This window comes from Dromiciops gliroides, chromosome 1, assembly GCF_019393635.1.
Source record: "Dromiciops gliroides isolate mDroGli1 chromosome 1, mDroGli1.pri, whole genome shotgun sequence".
Classification (NCBI taxonomy): Eukaryota; Metazoa; Chordata; class Mammalia; order Microbiotheria; family Microbiotheriidae; genus Dromiciops; species Dromiciops gliroides.
Window position 1 is genome coordinate 238481815 of NC_057861.1, and position 18160 is coordinate 238499974.

At 37.5% G+C, this 18160-nt stretch overlaps 1 protein-coding gene across 3 annotated transcripts in view; it reads left to right on the forward strand.

The window, feature by feature from the left end:
- The window catches only part of LAMA3 (laminin subunit alpha 3), a 341587-nt gene that overhangs the window by 256545 nt on the left and 66882 nt on the right, over positions 1-18160 (forward strand). For all 3 annotated transcript variants that reach the window (XM_043973095.1, XM_043973110.1, XM_043973101.1), the window contains 3 exons: positions 927-1010; positions 4063-4293; positions 11986-12099. In XM_043973095.1, the coding sequence (XP_043829030.1) occupies positions 927-1010; positions 4063-4293; positions 11986-12099 (429 nt within the window). The remainder of the gene's footprint in view (positions 1-926; positions 1011-4062; positions 4294-11985; positions 12100-18160) is intronic.

The window sequence follows — 18160 nt, forward strand, 5'->3', positions numbered from 1 at the left end:
CTGAACAAGTTGTAGTATATGAATGTAATGGAATTCTATTGTGCTGTAAGAAACGATGAGCAGGAGGAGTTCAGAGAAACCTGGAAGGACTTGCATGAACTGATGATGAGTGAAATGAGCAGAACCAGGAGAACATTGTACACAGTATCAACAACATTGTGTGTTGATCAACTGTGATAGATTTGACTCTTCTCAGCAATACAGTGTTCCAATATAGTTCAAAGGACTCATGATGGAAAATGCTCTCCAAATCCAGAAAAAAGAATCTAGATGTGGAATCTAGATGCAGATTGAACCATACTATTTCTACTTTTTTGGTTTTTGTTTTTTGAGGTTTTTCCCTTTTGCTCTGATTCTTCTTGTACAGCATGTCTAATGCAGAAATATGTTTAATGTGATTGTACATATACAACCTATATCAGATTGCTTGCTGTCTTGGGGAGTGGGAAGAGAGGGGAGGGAGGGAGAAAAATTTGGAACTAGAAATCTTATAAAAACAAATGTCGAAAACTATCTCTACATGTAACTAGAAAATAATAAAATACTTTTATGATTAAAAAAAAAGACTCAGCTCAAGCACTACCTTGTACATGAAGCCATTCTTGTTTCCCTCAACTGCTGGTGCCCCTCTTCATTACATTGTATTTATGAAAACAAAAATTTTAATGTGTATTCTTCTAAAGATAAACATTATCTCTCCTGACAGAATGTAAGCTCTTTGTGGGAAAGGACCATTTCATCTTTCTTTTTGTGTCTCTCACACCTAACACGTAGTAGGTGCTTAATACATTCTTGTTGGTTTATTGATATAATAATATTTATTCATAGTCCTCTAATGTACATTTGTTTTAATATTATGCTTTGAGCAATTATGACTCTCATGGTGTTCCATTCAAACATTAAAGCATTTGTTTATCTTTAAATAGGGACAGCAAATGACTATTGTCTACATGGACCCAAACAACCCCCTGCCGGACCGACGGTATTATGGGCGAGTTCAGCTGGTTGAGGTAAGCAGAAATATGAGTGAAAATGGCTTATGGTTTTGCATCTTGGGTATGGAGCAGCTGGTGGTACAGTGGAGAGAGTGCCCTGGAGTCAGATGACCTCAGTTCCAGATACTCACTAGTTGTGTGACCCTGGGCAAGTCAATTAACTTCTGTTTGGCTCAGATTTTTCACTTGTTAAATGGAGATAATGATTAAACCTCCTTCTCAGGGTTGTTGTGAGGATTGGTTGAGATAATAATTGTAAAGTGCTTGGCACGGTGCCTGGAACATGGTAGGCACTCTATAAATGTTAGCTATTATTATTATTAACTATTTGATAATAATTATCATTAGCTATTATTAAATGTCACATCATTTTTAGCATGTCTTATCCCACTGAATTTAAAAGAACAAATATTAAAATATAAAGAAACTGAGGCAAACAGAACTTAAGCAACTTGCCCAGGGTCATGTAGCCTTTAATTGGCTTTGAACTAGGGTCTTCCTGATTCCAGGCCCAGTAACCTGTGTATTGCATCACTCAGCTGTCCTAGGTAAAGGGTACTACTATCATACCTTATCCAGCTAGGTAAAGTGATGGACTTGGAGTCTGGAAGATCCCCCGATCCCCCGAGTGTGAAATTCCACTTGTGACCTTGGTCAAGTTACTTACTTTTTCTCAGACTGTTTTCTTCAGCTGTAAAATGAGGGCATTGGACTTACTACTAGCTGTGTGATCCTGGGCAAGTCACTTAAGCCCCATTGCCCTGCAAAAAAAATGAGGGCATTGGATGTGATGTCCTCTACCATCCTCTCCAGCCCTAAATCTATGATCCCATGATCCTTCTGACTCAAAAACTAGTGCTTCTGTAACATTCCTGATGGGCCAACCCTCCCTGCCCTCTGATGCTCTCTCATCATCTCCTCCCTTCTTCTGACCTTTAAGCTCTTTTCCACATTCTTTTGGAGACACTATGATCCAATCACTTGGGAAGGTACCTTTTTCTGTATTCACCTAACACAGTGATAAAAGCACAGGGATTAAGAATGAGAAGACCCAGGTTCTGGTCTTGGCTCTGGAATTTACTACCAAGGCAGCCACTGGAAAGTCACTTATCCTTTATAGATCTCAGTTTCATTATCTGTAAAATGGGGCAGATGAATGATGATGTCTAAGGTTCCTTCTATTTCTTACCATTCTACTTCTCCCTTTCTGAATTCTGTCTTCTGTTTCCCATATATATTTTTTAAATTCTTGTCTAGATTGGCAGTTCCCAAACTTTGGTCTTAAAATTGTTGAAGACCCCAAAGAGATTTTATTTATGTGAATTATATCTATTGATACCTACCATTTTAGAAGTCAAAATGTCTTAGTAGTTTTTATGTATTATGGAAATAGTTTTGACTTTTCAGACTCCCCGAATGCGTCTCAAGGACTCTTGAGGGTTCGTGTACCACACTTTGAGAACTGCTGTCCAGACCAAGGATCTCCATCAAAATTTTATTCCAAGCACTGTATCTCAGTTGCATGAAATAATTAAGGAGAACAATTAAGTATTAAAATGTGTTCATTTCTATATAATTTGCATATCCTTGCTTAAATTATAGGTTCTGTTATTACACCACTTAAAGTTTTAAAAAATGTGCTGTGGCCTTGCTCAGCTCTGTCATTTCTTAATTTGTCCTTGTTACTCTTCCCTTTTACCCACCTTCTATTATTGATCCACATCTCCTATGCTGAAAATCCATGGCAGTGAGGGGGCAGAGAAAAAGAGCAAAAGAATGGCTATTTGGAAGGGAAGAAGGCAAGGTCTACCAGAAGCCTTCGTTAGATGCTAGGATCAGAATTGGGAGAACACTGGCTCAGAGTGTTTTACCCTTTGGGCCTTAACTCTGCCAATAACCTTATCATAGCCTCCTTCTTGGTGCTTAACACCAACAATAAAATGAAGTTTCACATTCTATAAGTACTGTGTACTTCTGAAGAATTAATGTTTAAATTATGATCTGAATTTTATGATAAAGTCAGTTTTCCTTTGTCTCCATCTGTAAACTAACAAGAATAGCACTTATCTCCTTGGGCAATTTACTGTTTGTAATATTTTTTGATGTTCTCAGTAAGCAGGTATTTAAAATTAAGAGTATGCTAATGTGGGAAGCTAGGTGGCACAGTGAATAAAGCACCCACCCTGGATTCAGGAGGACCTGATTTCAAATCTGGCCTCAGACACTTGACACTTTACTAGCTGTATGACTCTGGGCAAGTCACTTAACCCTCATTACCCTGCAAAACAAAACAAAACAAAGAGTATTCTAATAGAAAACTTTTTTTTGTTCTTTTACTTATTCTACTAATTCTTGGAAGGGCCAGCCATGTCAATTATATCAGATGACACAAGAATTCTTTCATAATTAAAAATCATTTTTTATAATTTACTATTATTTCTTCTATCTGTGTAAGTGCACTTTAAATACAAATATTTACAAACAGATATTATCATTTTACTTTGAAATAACAATTTTCTTCCTACTATCTTTATTATGTATAAATGTATCATGTCAATTGATATAACTTGTTCCTTCCAGATATTCTTAAATTTCAATCCTTTGGACAACATGTTATAGTGGCGAGACCATGAGAGCCAGGAGCCCAGATTCAGTTCCCAGTTTGAACATTTAAATACCTCTGTGGCCACAAGCAAATCACTTAAACTTTCTGTGCTTCAGCTTCCTCATTTATAAAATGAAAATAATAATACTTGACTACCTACTGCACACAGTTTTATGAGTAAAGCACTTTGGAAAGTATCAGGTATAGCACGAACATGAGGTGTTTTCACTTTGCTTCCAGCTGTTTCCATCCCTTCCTCCAAGTTTCTCCCTCTCTGGGAATAACAAGGTAAAGGACAAATAATTTCTGAATGCAAATATCATCACATGGTTTTTGTTAGTTCACCTTTTACCCATTTCAGTACAGTTTTCTTTCTAGTTATTATGGATACCTGCCTTCTTAGAACTGAGTTGGAGTTGGTTTATCTCAGGGATAATGTTTACTTTTTGTTTTCATGTTTAGGGAAACTTCAGGCATGTCAGCAGCAATAACCAGGTATCTAGAGAAGAGCTGATGATGGTCCTGTCTAGACTGGATGGCTTACACATCAGAGGCCTCTATTTTACTGAGACTCAGCGGTTAACCCTCAGTGAGGTGGGGCTGGAAGAAGTCACCAGTACAGGAAGTGGAAGCATTGCATACAATGTAGAGATATGTTCCTGCCCCCCTGACTATACTGGTGATTCATGCCAGGTAGGAAATTTCTCTTTTGTCAGTATGCGGTATCATATTCAATACATTTCAGTTGTGGAAGGTTAGAGCTGATGTTTGTTGCCATTTTCTCATGTTTTTCTATACAGCGTATCTAGCATGTATAGGCATCTTCATCTGCAGCTTTTACCTTACCTTGATTACAGGTAAGGGGAGCTAAAGAAGCCTAACAAAAGCAAACCACAAACCACCATAGACATCTCCAAATGCAAAGGGCAACTATGGTCGCTGAAGGGAGGGTTCTAGGAAAAGTGGGAACTACACCATACTGTGGAAAGGGACCTGCTTTTTTATCTCAGATATCAACCCAGCATGTGAGGGGTCCAATACCCTTTAAAAATCCAATGGCACACTTGGTACTGTCATGCTTTGTCCTAACTAGGGCCAAAAGAAAGTTAAAGTTCATTCATATCACCAAGAAATAGAATCTGCTGAGGGGAACTAATACTTGAACTAGGAATAGGCCTCTGAATTCTTTACTTATTCATTCATTCATTCATTCATTTGTTTATTTGTTTGTTTGTTTATTTATTTATTTATTTTGGGTGGGGCAATGAGGGTTAAGTGACTCGCCCAAGGTCACACAGCTAGTAAGTGTCAAGTATCTGAGTCGGAATTTGAACTCAGGTCCTCCTGAATCCAGGACCAGTGCTTTATCCACTGTGCCACCTAGCCCTAGATTTTCCATCCCATAATAGGCCCTCATTCAATTTTAATTGATTTGTCTACAAGTGCTTGAGAGTAACCACGAAGGTAAAAAATTTACTACTTCTCATTAAGTCCTTAAAGAGATTAATAAAAATAAAAAGTACAAGGCTCTTTAAAAAAAGATTATAAATAAAAACCCAAGTGTGTCATAAATTCATGACCTCAGATGACTGTTTGTATTTTAATAGAATTTCTTCTGCAGGGGGAGAAGAGGGTATACCTTCAAATCCTCTCATTTTATTTTTTGAAACCTACAGCCAGTAAACTCAGATTGATCCTCTGCCCTAAGTTTTTCAGAATGCAAGATCCGATCCATAGACCTTTTTTTCCCTCGACTTTCTTCTCCCTAAGGGGGGGATGGAGGTCCTCCCCTGCATTATTTATAAAGTGTAAAGATAGCCTCTCTTCTCCCTCCCCACTTATTTTTTCATTCCCCAAGTCACTTTTCCACCATAATAAAAATATATAGCCCAAAGGAGGCTGTGGAATCCTTGCCCTACCTCCTTTATATTCCGGGTATATTCCTGCAGCATTACTCAGCCTGTGATTTATGGCTGCTCTCATCGTCTAGTGCTGTCTGACTTGGGTGAGGTGGGTAGAAGGTGATGTTGGCCACACCTCACAGGAATTACAGAGCGGTGCATGTACCTTGGGTCCTGTTATGTGCTCTCTTGCACAATCTGACTCATGTAGGAAGTTTAAAGGTGGGGCATGCTGTAGCCCAGCCTGCAGGCAGCCTTCCTTACCTGAGTCAGATCTCAGAGCAGGTATAAGAGGAAAAAGACACACTCAGTGTATATACTGCCAGGCTCTCCTGGGAACAGAATGGGGGCACCAGGCAGGTGGCCAGCCCCAACCACAGGATGGCTCTTAATCTTTGGGGCAACACTGGGCCATTGTTTGGGTTACAATACGCAGCAAAGAGTGGCCTTTCCTCAATTCCATGGTCAAAGCCATCAGCGCCCAAGTAATGTGGATTTTCTTGGCCAAGCCCATCAGCGATCAAATAAGGTGGACTTTAAACTAAATCAGGTAATGTCCTCTTTTTTGTTGGTTGGGGTGGGGAGCTGTGAAACAATCAAATCCCTTCTTTTGTACTATTTTTTAAAATAAATGGGGATGAAGAAATTGGGATAGGGGAGTTGTAAAAGAAGGCTGTTTATCTTCTTCAGTTATTGACACTGTGTACCTAGCAAATTGTTTCCTTGAGACACAAAGTCCATAAACATCTGTCCACTTTGAAATTCTGAGGTGCTCCATCAGACCAGAGTCTTAAAGACAGTATTAAATTGGTGCTCTGCAGAGGGTAACCCAGACCACCAGGTTTCAAGAATTTAGTCAAGTGTGTGGTTGGAAATTTTGACTGGAAGAAAATTTGTTTTTCAGGGGTATTAAAGTACAAAGGCAAGGAGGACAGTCAGAAGTGATCAGATAAAATATGTTCAACGCAGAACAAACATGTTATCATTTGTCAGGTCTTAAGAATTTCTAACTTCAGACATATCCAGTTTTTCTGCTTTTATATATATATATATATGTCATCTCCCATCAACCTTCTGGACATCTTATATCCACAAAGAGGGAAATATATGCCCAATAGCTATTAAGAATGGGAATGCAAAGCCAGTGGTAACATGTTATAATTTAATCCTCGATTATGTAACCTAAGACCAAAAATCATTTACATCAGTTTGTTAGAAAAGTTAGTGTTAAGACAAAAATTAATGTATTTTTAATACTCATTTATTGAAAGAACATCTTGAGACACATTTAAGTCTACACAGAAACTAAGAGCTTTGTTGATATAATCTGCATAAACTATATTTGTGATTTGTTTCTGAATGAATATATACATATATTCTTATACACATATGTACATTTAATATGTATGTATATATAATAATGCACTGAGACATACATTTTCTAATTTTAGAAATACTATTATTACTTTCTCACTTCTCAAGCAAGTCACATAATTTTATATAAAATTCATTTTATTTATTCAAGTCATATCAATCTATGTATCTGTCTATATACCAGTCTATATTATAGCTATACTCTGTATATTACACACACACACACACACACACACACACACAGAGTCAGCACTGTTTTAAGCTTAAGAATGTAACTGTGCTAAGGCTCTTGGACCACCCTATATTTTACACAAAGAAAAATATATACCTTGTTGAAAATATTATCTTTTAAAATCAAAAGCAAATTTGCATATTTGTGTATGTGTATTTACATGTATGTCTTTGTGTTTGCACATCTATATAGAACAGGGACTATTCTCTCCTTCAACCCTCAACAAAAAGTATTTAAAATTCTGATTAATTTCAGCTTCTTTCTTAAACCTACCCAGAATTATTCATTTAGCTACATTATTTGTTCTTTTTAAGTATGATTATTTTGCCAATATATAATTATATATGGAGACAAATGCTACTTATCAATACAGGCCCATTGCAGAAAGTTGTTATCTTTATCAGCTTAGCTACTTTGAATCTTTTGCAAGTAAAGATTCAGGCTAAGTAGCCTATTAAATGTTCTGTATCCCTATGGATATATTTTCAGATATGTAGCATTCTTCTCATACTTAAATTCTCCCTCAGACAAGCCTGTACTTATAACCTAATCCACTTTTTAAAATGTTTCCCATTGTCCAAACTTGGTTACTAATAGCTTTGGGGGACTTTGTGTTGGAAGACATGATCTAGTTATCAGAGTATGATTTATAATAGGTGGTAACCTCAATGTAAATTCTCCTAATAGGTGATAATTGGCTAGCACAAGTCACATACACTGCTTTAGGCAATGGAAATGGTTTGTTCCACTAGTTTCATCAGAACTTCCAGGTGTTTTATCTACTTTGACTATAGCTTCAAGTAGCTGAAAATGTTTGCGTTGCTTAGATTTCAATAAAAGAAAGTCATGTTTTCATATTAACATTTCCCACTATTTTATACTCATGCATTTAATGTGAAATGAAGAATGGTACAATAGATAGAAGGCTGATCCTGATCAGAGTCTGGATGACTTGGGTTTGGGTCCTACCTCTGATACCTACCATCTTTGTCAGGAAGGTAGGTGGCACAGTAGATAGAGCGCTAGCCCTGGAATCAGGAGGATGTGAGTTCAAATCCAGTCTCACACACTTGGCCATGTGTGCGACAATGGACAAATCACTTAACCCCAATTGCTTTATATTATATATATATATATATATATATATATATATATATATTTGAGGGAGCAGAGTAATGGGGGTTAAGTGACTTGCCCAGGGTCATACAGCTAGTAAGTGTCAAGTGTCTGAGGCAGGATTTGAACTCAGGTTCTCCTGAATCCAAGGCTTTATCCACTGTGCCACCTAGCTGCCCCTACCCCAATTGCTTTAAACATCCAGAGCCATCTCCAGTTGTCCTGCTGTGTATCTTGCCTCTGGACCCAGATGACTTTGGAGGTGAGAGTGAAGCTGGTGACTTTGCACAGTCCTTCCTCACTTAAATCCAATTCATTGCAAGTCATTATATTTGTCATGGTCATTTTCAAGAATGAAGGACAAACAACTGTCTCTGTCACCCTGGCAAAGTCATTGAAGCTCTTGTTGCCTCCAGACAACTCTCTAAGGTGGTGACCTGCATTTTCAAAAAGAATTCCTCCCACTGATCAAATCAAAGGTCCAGTTACGGAGAAGACTATACATATACATATACACATACACACACACACACACACATACACACACAAAATATATATATATATATATATGCACACTAAGATAATACATATAAACATACGCATCAAAGACATGCATATAGTATAAAACCACGTGGTCATCAATGAAGGATCTAGGTAGCGACCTAAGATTTGCCAAATGAATGGAAGGTCAATGCTGAACACTGACCAATTCAAGAAATAGACAAACTGCACAGTATTTTTGTGGTAGATGGCAAAATATTATTATTGTCTTCACCATTCTTCTAAAGGCATGTATGACTAGATTTTGACTTTTTAGTCAGATCACCATTAAAAAGCTTCCATATTTTCATCAGTATAAAAAAATCCCATAGTCAAAAAGCAAAGTCAGCCCTGTTAAGAAAATAGAAATCACCTGAGTACAGTTATCTCAAAATAATATTAAATCAAAAGGCCAGACAAAACACAAGTAAGGAGTACACTCAGGCTGGTTCTTTAGAAGTATATCTAAGGGGCAGCTAGGTGGCACAGTGGATAGAGCACTGGCCCTGGAATCAAGAGTACCTGAGTTCAAATCTGGCCTCGGACACTTAACACTTACTAGCTGTGTGACCCTGGGCAAGTCATTTAGCCCCAATTGCCTCACTCAAAAAAAAAAAAAAAGAAGAAGAAGAAGAAGCATATCTGAATCCAATAGGAACAAAAGATTTGGTCAAAATTACTTGTTCCATAATTCATGCAGATCATTCAGTGAATACCAATGAGTTGTATTTCTGAGTTTACTATCATTTTCCCAGCTAAATAGTGTAAACTGATGGCAGTGAGTGAATCCACCCAATTTTTTTAGCACCCCAGATTCTGCTGCAGTCAGATAGATACCAGTTAAAGTTGATGATCTTCCCATTTCCATACTTAGAGACAGCTTCTACAAAAACAGAGTCAAAAGGGGAAGTGAACACTTAATGTTCTTGGCCCTCCGCACCTCACTATTGGCAGGGCTCCTGCTTGTCTTCAATTCCCTCCAAACTTTTCACTCTCCTCTAAAACAGCTGATCATCAGAGAAGGTGAATTATCCGACTTCCACTTTTGATGATCTTATTTGTACTTTCCTGTTATTCGACCAGTACTTGATTCAATTTTTTTTAAGCCACGTATTGAGGGGGCAGCTAGGTGATTTAGTAGATAAAGCACTGGCCCTGGATTCAGGAAGACCTGAGTTCAAATCTGACCTCAGACACTTGATACTTACTAGCTGTGTGACCCTGGGCAAGTCACTTAACTCTCATTGCCCCACAAAAAAAGAAAAAAGTCATTTATTGAGTACTTACTATGTGCAAATGCTTACTGTGTTGTATCCAAAGAGGCTTATATACCTCAGACAGAGTTATGCCCTCAGGAAGTTTGTGGTCTAATAGAATAATAAGACAGGTACATCAATAGGATCACCATAAGACAGGTACAGACATCTCTTATATAAAGTCATCCGAGCTAGCATAATTTTACCCTAAACAGCACAATTAATTTATTAAAACCAAACCTCACCTAAAGCCAGCTTCTCACTGTCAAGCAGAGTCATAAATCCTTCACCCCTAGACCAGTGGAGATAAGCCCTTGGTAAGGACTTCATACATATGGTAGCTCCCTTGGATGAGCCATAACTTTATCTATAGCTATAATATTTCCACAAAGAGACTTGAGGTCAGTTCTTCCCTCTAGCTGTCCCTGGATTAAAAAATAAGTAAAAAACAGGAAAAGTAACCCAAACACTTTGAATTTTCTTTTTGTTTGAATTTGGAGCCAACTTCTTCAAGACCAAAATCATTGTTACACACACACACACACACACACACACACAGAGAGTTCAGTGTGACTGAGACATTTCTTTTTTTAATCATAAAAGTATTTTATTATTTTCCAGTTACAGGTAAATATAGTTTTCAACATTTGTTTTAATAAGATTTTTAGTTCCACATTTTTCTTTCTCCTTCCCTTCTCTCTCCCCTCTCCAGGACAAAAAGCAATCTGATATAGGTTATATATGTACAATTACATTAAACATATTTTTGCTTTAGTCGTGTTGTGAAAGAAGAATCAGAACAAAAGGAAAAAACCTCAAAACAAAAAAAGCAAAAACAAAAGTAGAAACAGTATGGTTCAATCTGAATTAAAGAATCCACAATTCTTTTTTTTCTGGATGTGGAGAACATTTTCAATCATGAGTTCTTTGGAATTGTCTTGGATCAGTGCACTGCTGAGAAGAGCTAAGTCTGTCACAGTTGATCATCACACAATGTTGCTGTTACTGTGTACAATGTTCTCCTGGTTCTGCTCATTTTATTCAGCATCTTTCCAGGTTTTTCTGAAATCTGTCTGTTCATCATTGACTGAGACATTTCTAATAAAAAGTCCAGTGGTACCATTAGTCTTTCCTACCTTGTCCCAATAAGGACCAAAAGAAAATAAGGTCAATTTATGGGACATGTCACTGATACAAGAGATGAAATTTGCTAGGAGAAGCCAATACTCAGGCTTGGAATAGAAACAAGTTATTATGTGCATGTACAGACACACATATACACATACATATAGATATCTGTGTCAATATAAACATATATTGTGCACATCTATCACATATATTTTAAATTTGGAAGTGTCCAAATTCAGATGAGAATTTCCATCAGAAATCTTTAGCTGGAGAATTCCTAAGAGAAGAGTTAGCTCTTTTTCTCTCCTCTTTTTCCATGAAGTACTTACTGCTTTTCCTGTAAGCCAGTCCCTACCTCCTTCCATCCCCAGATCCCTTTTCTTCTTTAGGTTGGAAACTTTACAGCCCTTCAGGTTACTTGACGTGCTAGGTCTCCACTCTTTAGTCTTAACATATGACCTGCCCAATTGTCTGTCAAGACAATTGTTAAAAGTTGTAAAGTCCAAATTCAGCTTCCCAGTAACTTTTCATCCATTTTTAATATTATTGCTGTAGAACTCACTTCTTCCTACCCCTTCAGTTCACCAAAGGTTGTATTTTCATTTAACCAACTAACTTTTCATAAGATATGCCAGCAAAGGAGACATTCAGAGGAGTAGGAAATCACATGAAATGAAAACATGGAGTGGAATTCCTAGTGGAATTTTCAAAAAATGTACAGAAAAGTAAATTGTAAAAAACCTCTGCTTTTCAAGGCTGAAGTCTTACTTGCCTTGAGTAATTATAGGAAAATGGTGATTTTATATAAACTATTTTCTCTTTTTCGTTTGAAAAATAGGGTTGCAGCCCTGGATATTATTGGGACAACAAGGGTTTCTATACAGGACGGTGTGTTCCCTGCAATTGTAATGGACATTCAAATCGGTGCCAGGATGGTTCAGGAACCTGTATTGTAAGTAAATCATTTTATACAATTTAATAGATAGTCTCTCACTCCTAATACAGAGAGAACAAAGTACCACACAGAGACAGCAAGGCATTAAAATGGCAGAAAACATGCTGCATTCAAACCTGGGCTCAAATCCTGCCTCTGTTTCTTATTACCTGTGTGATCTTGAGCAAATCACTTAACTTCCTTGTTGTTGTTCAGTCATTTCAGCCGCATCTGACTCTCCATGACCCCAATTGGGGTTTTCTTGGCAAAGATACTGGAGTGGTTTGCCATTTCCTTCTCTAGTTCATTTTACAGATGAGGAACCTGAGGCAAACAGAATTAAGTGACTTGTCCAAGGTCACACAACTGGTAAGCGACTGAGGCCAGATTTGACTCCAGGCAAGGCACTCTATTCATGGTGCTGCCCCTGGCCTCACTTTTCTCATCTGTAAAATGAGGGGTTAAATTAGCTAATCCCCAACGACCATTCTAGCTTGAAATTTTATGAACTATGAAATGTAGGTATTGTTGTTACTGGCTCTAACTTTTACAGTCAGTTCTTCCCTCCTCTCCCCCTCCCCCACCACACTTCTTTTTTTCTTTTTTTTTTTTAATCTGAGTTTAAGGTTTCTCCTAAATCCTTCTACTGATGTGGCGACTCTTCAATAACTTAACTTTTTATTGGCCCTGGCAACTCAATAAGACTTGCCAAGGGTCACACAGTCAGCATATGGCAGAGAGAAAATCTGAACCCAGTCCTTATAGATTCCAAGGTCTGCCCGATGTCTACTATGCCTAATTGCCTCTTACTGTCCTTAAATTTTGTTTTTTTGGTTTTTTTGGTTTTTTTTTTTGAGGGGCAATTGGGGTTAAGTGACTTGCCCAGGGTTACACAGCTAGTAAGTGTTAAGTGTCTGAGGTCAGATTTGAACTCAGGTACTCCTGAATCCAGGGCCGGTGCTCTATCCACTGTGCCATCTAGCTGCCCCTGTCCTTAAATTTTAAAGAACTATATTTATCAAGAACAATAAGCCATTGGACTCATTTGTTCCTCATTTTCTACTTGCTCTGCAAATAATCAGAAACTTCCACTATTAGAATGGTGCTAAAGGAATAGAGCTGCCCCAGCATCTGCTGTTTACTACCTCTGTGACCTTGGATGTCACTTAACCTCCTTTGGCCACCATTTTACTTATTTGCTATTGTAAAAATGTCTAAGTCCGATGAGGAAAGACACAACAAAGTCTCCAAGCTGAAGAAAATAGGTTTATTGAGAGAGGGTTGGTCTCACAATAAAGCTGGTCTCAAGCAGGGGTAGGTCCTGAGAGACCCCGAGCTTGGGTCTCACCAGGGTTTTATATCCTCACAGGGCTCACAAATTCTAGACAAACTTCTCTTCAAATTTTCAATCATTGGTTGATCAGCCAAAATTTGCTTTCTAGCAACTAGCTTTGCCAGTAGTGGGGAATACCATGATCTGTAAACTGTGATGTAATAGATGTGAGCTAAAAGCTACTTAGGATTGCTAATCAGAATCACCATCTACCAACTAGAATTATTAAACACCAAATGCTAACGTGGAGAGGATGATGTATAGAAGCAACAGATGATGGTTTGGGATACTTTCTAACAAGACTTGATGCTCATACAGCCTTTCTAATCATCCAACATTTGTTAACCATCCAACATTGGCTAGTTATCCAACACTGGCTAACCATCCAACATTGAGATTAGCTCTATTATTCACTTAATCAACTAATAAAATAGTATAAAATATCTAGATATAGTAAATCACAATCTTAGTTGATATACTGATTATTATCATAATTAAATCTCTTATAACTAAGGGGTGCGAAAAATCTCACTCACATTACAAAATGAGGGAGTTGGTCTAGATCAGTGGTATCAAACTCAAATGCAAAAAGGATCCCTGCTGGCTGCACTTTCACTTAGAAAACCACAAATTAACATTGTCTATGACTTGTAATTGGCATTTTGTTTTGTTTTGATGGGGGGAGGGACAGGGCCCAGGTAGAAAAATAGTGTGATATTCCCAGGATCCTCCTTACCACTCTACTCTAAGGGTCAGGTGGCAGAAGGGTCCAAATAGCCATCCTTGCTAAGTGACTTAGCCTGTCATTATCTGGAAATCCCAGAGGAAACCTTCTCTTCTGAACCTGATGGCAGCCACTTTTTCATTCCGTTGCTTTCTTTCCCTTCCCTGCATTTTCTGGTGGGCTGACAGACATATGAGTCTTTCCTGAACATCAGTACATCAGCAACAAGGACAGGATAAACAGCTTCCAGAATGCAAGCCCCAGTTAATTTCTCCTCCTTGTGAAAGGCATTACTTTAGCACTAACCTCTTTTGTGTGGTGTAATGCACATAGACTTTGATTCACCTATTTTGAGTTCCTGAATTTGAGTATCTTGCACCAATTCAGCATGTCCTGGGGAGTATTTCCTTTGCAAGATGGAACAGGCTAGGACAGGAAATTACTGTGAAGAGACTGGTAGAATGATATCTTGTAGTTCTTGAGAATTAGAAATTAAAAAGTCTGAGATTCATTGGAAAATAGAATTTTGCCCCTGTTAGGAGCACCAACACAATTATTAATAATAGGTTGCATTTCTACAATGTTTGAAATTTACAAAGAACTTTTCTCACAAAACTCTGAGATTGGTAGTGCAAGCATTGTTTCCCCATTTCATAGAGGAAAATACCGTGGTTTGGTGAGGTGACTTGCCAAAGATCCCATGCTGATCAGGTCTTCAGACTCTAAATACAGTGCTTTTCCCCCCTAGACTACACTTTACATCTGATAATTATTTAGTTTCATTTAAAGTTATCTGTTTTATAATGTGAAAATATGTTTAACATGATTGTACATACATAATCTATATCAGATTGGTTGCTATCTTGTGGAGGGGGGAGAGGAGAGAAGGGGTGGGAGGGAGAAAAAATTGGAGCTCCAATTCTTACAAAAATGAATGGTGAAAACTATCTTTACATGTAATTGGAAAAAATAAAATACTATTAATATTGGAAAAAATTGTCTTATTACTACAATATTCCTTCTGTTATATCATCCACTGAAAAGCACAGAAAATACCAAGGAGAGTTTTCCTTATATTCCTTTAAATTAGCAAAAGGGTGTGTAGTGTAGCAAGTCAATCATATGTGTTTGTTTTAGTCAAGGAGGAAGATGAAAATTAATGTTTCCTTTTTATTTAAGACTTTTTATTAGTATCTTTTGTTTTTCTATGACTTAACATTTCCCAATGTGTCTCTTCCTTCCCTTTCCCAAAGAACAATTCCTTTTAACCAATGATGAATGGGGCGGGGGGGAGGGGATTGTTCAACAAAACTAAAACTAAAACTATAAAACTAAAAAAAAAAGACACTAAAAATAACACATCTAAAAAGTCTGACACTAAATGTGGGGTTCAACACCCATGGTCATACATTTCTGCAAAAAGTTGATGAGAGGAGGAAGGAGGGGTGACTTCTCATATTTCTTCTTTAGGGCCAAGCTTGGTTATTATCAATTCAAAATATTCAGTTTTAATTGTCTTGTTCTTGTTGTCCTTTCTATTTATATTATTGTTTTGTTCAATCCTTTCAGCTGTGTGACCTCAATTGGGGTTTTATTGGCAAAGATATTAGAGTAGTTTGCCAGTTCCTTCACCAGCTCATTTTACAGAAAAGGAAATTGAGGCAAAAAAATTAAGTAACTGCCCAGGGTCACACAGCTAGTAAGTGTCTGAGGCCAGATTTGAACTCAGGAATAGGAGTCTTCCTAACTCCAGGCCTGGTGTTCTATCCACTGGGTCACCTAGCTGTCCCTTACATTGTTGTAGTCGTCATTTATGTTTTTTTTCCTTTTTCTATTTACTCTGCATCAGTTCATAATCTTCCTATGCTTCTCTATAATCATCATCGTCACTGTTTCTTATAACACAGACATTTTCCCTTACAAGGAAAACAGAGCCTTTATAAAAGGAGACAATATATATCATTGTACATACCTATGCCTTTCATGACCTCAATGACCTTTTTAAGCAGAGAGTTAATGTAGACTTTGCAAGACTATAAACCAAGGGCTGCCCCCGGGCCTGCTTTCATCCAGGATTGATATTATTTTCAAGTGAACCTTCTGTCAGTGTGGATTGAGGCAGCCCAAACTGTCAAAGAAGAAAGAGAAAGCAATCTCAAGCAATTTCTGAATATTAGATGAACTTTCAGGGTGATTGCTATGTAAATGAGCTGACACCTTCCAAGTTCCTTTGTTCTGTTCTAAACTCGAAGGCACTTCACACATGTCTAAAAACTGCTTGGGAAAGAAATTATTTCAAAAAAAAAAAAAAAAAAAGGAACTTTGAGTCCCCAACTGCAGACTAGCTACTGCTGAGTGCAGAAATAACTTTTTTCCTTTCAAAGGGAAATAATAGCCAGTGTTATTTTATTCTGAGGCCCTGTTCCAGTATGACAAAAGATGTTCACTACCTTTTTCCCAACTTTTTGCCTCTTTCTTCCTTCTCTTTGTCTCTGTACTTCTCTTCCTCTTTTTCATTCTAACTTCCTTTCCTTCCCTGCTTCCTTTCTTGTCTATTTCTCTCTTCCCCTTCCTCCTTCACTATCACTTTCTTCTCTTTTCTCCTCTTTCTTTTTTCTTCATTTCTTTCTCAGTTGTCTCCTACATTTGATTCCAGAAACATTCATTAAATAACTGCTATGAGTAAAAATTGTGATTCTGTACCTGGTCATGTACTTTTCAAATGAGATGGCTTAGAATATGGGAAAGACCCTGCATCCAATATGGAAGAAGCTAGGTTCAAATTGTGTGACATTGGGTAAGTCACTCAACCCATCTGACCCTCGGTTTTCCCATATTAAAAAAAAAAAAGAAGAAGAATCTCTAAGATCTCTTCCAGCTCTAATTCTGATAATTCTTAATGAGGTATTTGCATTTTGAAAGAGGATAGAGGAATACTCAAAGAAATGAATACCCAGTAGGGGACTTGTTTTTCAAAGATCCTAAGATCACATGTTGTCCACTGCCAATTATTGGGGGGGGAGAGGAATGAGGGTTGAGTGACTTGCCCAGGGTCACACAGCTAGTAAGTGTCAAGTGTCTGGGGCCAGACTTGAACTGAGGTCCTCCTGAATCCAGGGCCAGTGCTCTATCCACTGTGCAACCTAGCTGCGCCCCCACTGCCAATTCTTAAGACCAATCCCATTTCATATAATGCTGTCATAAAACTTTGATTTTAAATTAATTTTCATTTGGATAATCAAAAAATATGCTTATCAATATTCTGCTCAATGCAGCAAATTTCTGATCTTTTATGGCCAATTAATAAACTGTGTTTAACTCATGTAAGTTACCAAATTAGCAAAGTTCAAGATTGAAGAGGAAACTTTATTCATACCCCATTAGAGCCATGATCTTGCCAGATAGTTGTCTTTTGCTATTTTGCCCAGTCTAGTTTCAGATGTTACTCAAAAATTCATATCTGTATTTAGAAAAGATTCCTACTCAAGTATTGTCTCTTTAGGCAATACTGTTGAGACTATTATAGGTTGTTAAATAAGAAGTTATTTAATACTAATTATGTATAAAATAATTAATTAAGATATATGCATTTCTATGTAATAATATTATCTGCCAAGTGGAATTTTCCAAGCTATTTATGCACATTTTAAGTTTTTCCTGTAGGAAATATCCAGCATGTCTGAGGGAATGACTTTAAAAGGAAATGCAAGAATTAAGTTGAGTTATAAAATGTTGAAATAGTTAGCTTAAGGGTGTCAAACCTTGCACCAATACACAGACTCTGAAGTTCTTGGTGGGTTTCTGTGCCACAAAAGTGATGAAACCATCTATGCATTTTAATTACTCTTAAAGAAACATGGGATCATAGGATGATACATTGCAGAGTTGGAGATCATCTGGCTCAGCCTTCCCATTTTTCAGATAAGAAAATTGAAGACCAGAAAAGTATAGTGTCCAATATTATACAAAAAGGAAACTGTGAGACTCAAATTCAAACCCAGATTCTCTCACTCCAAATTCAG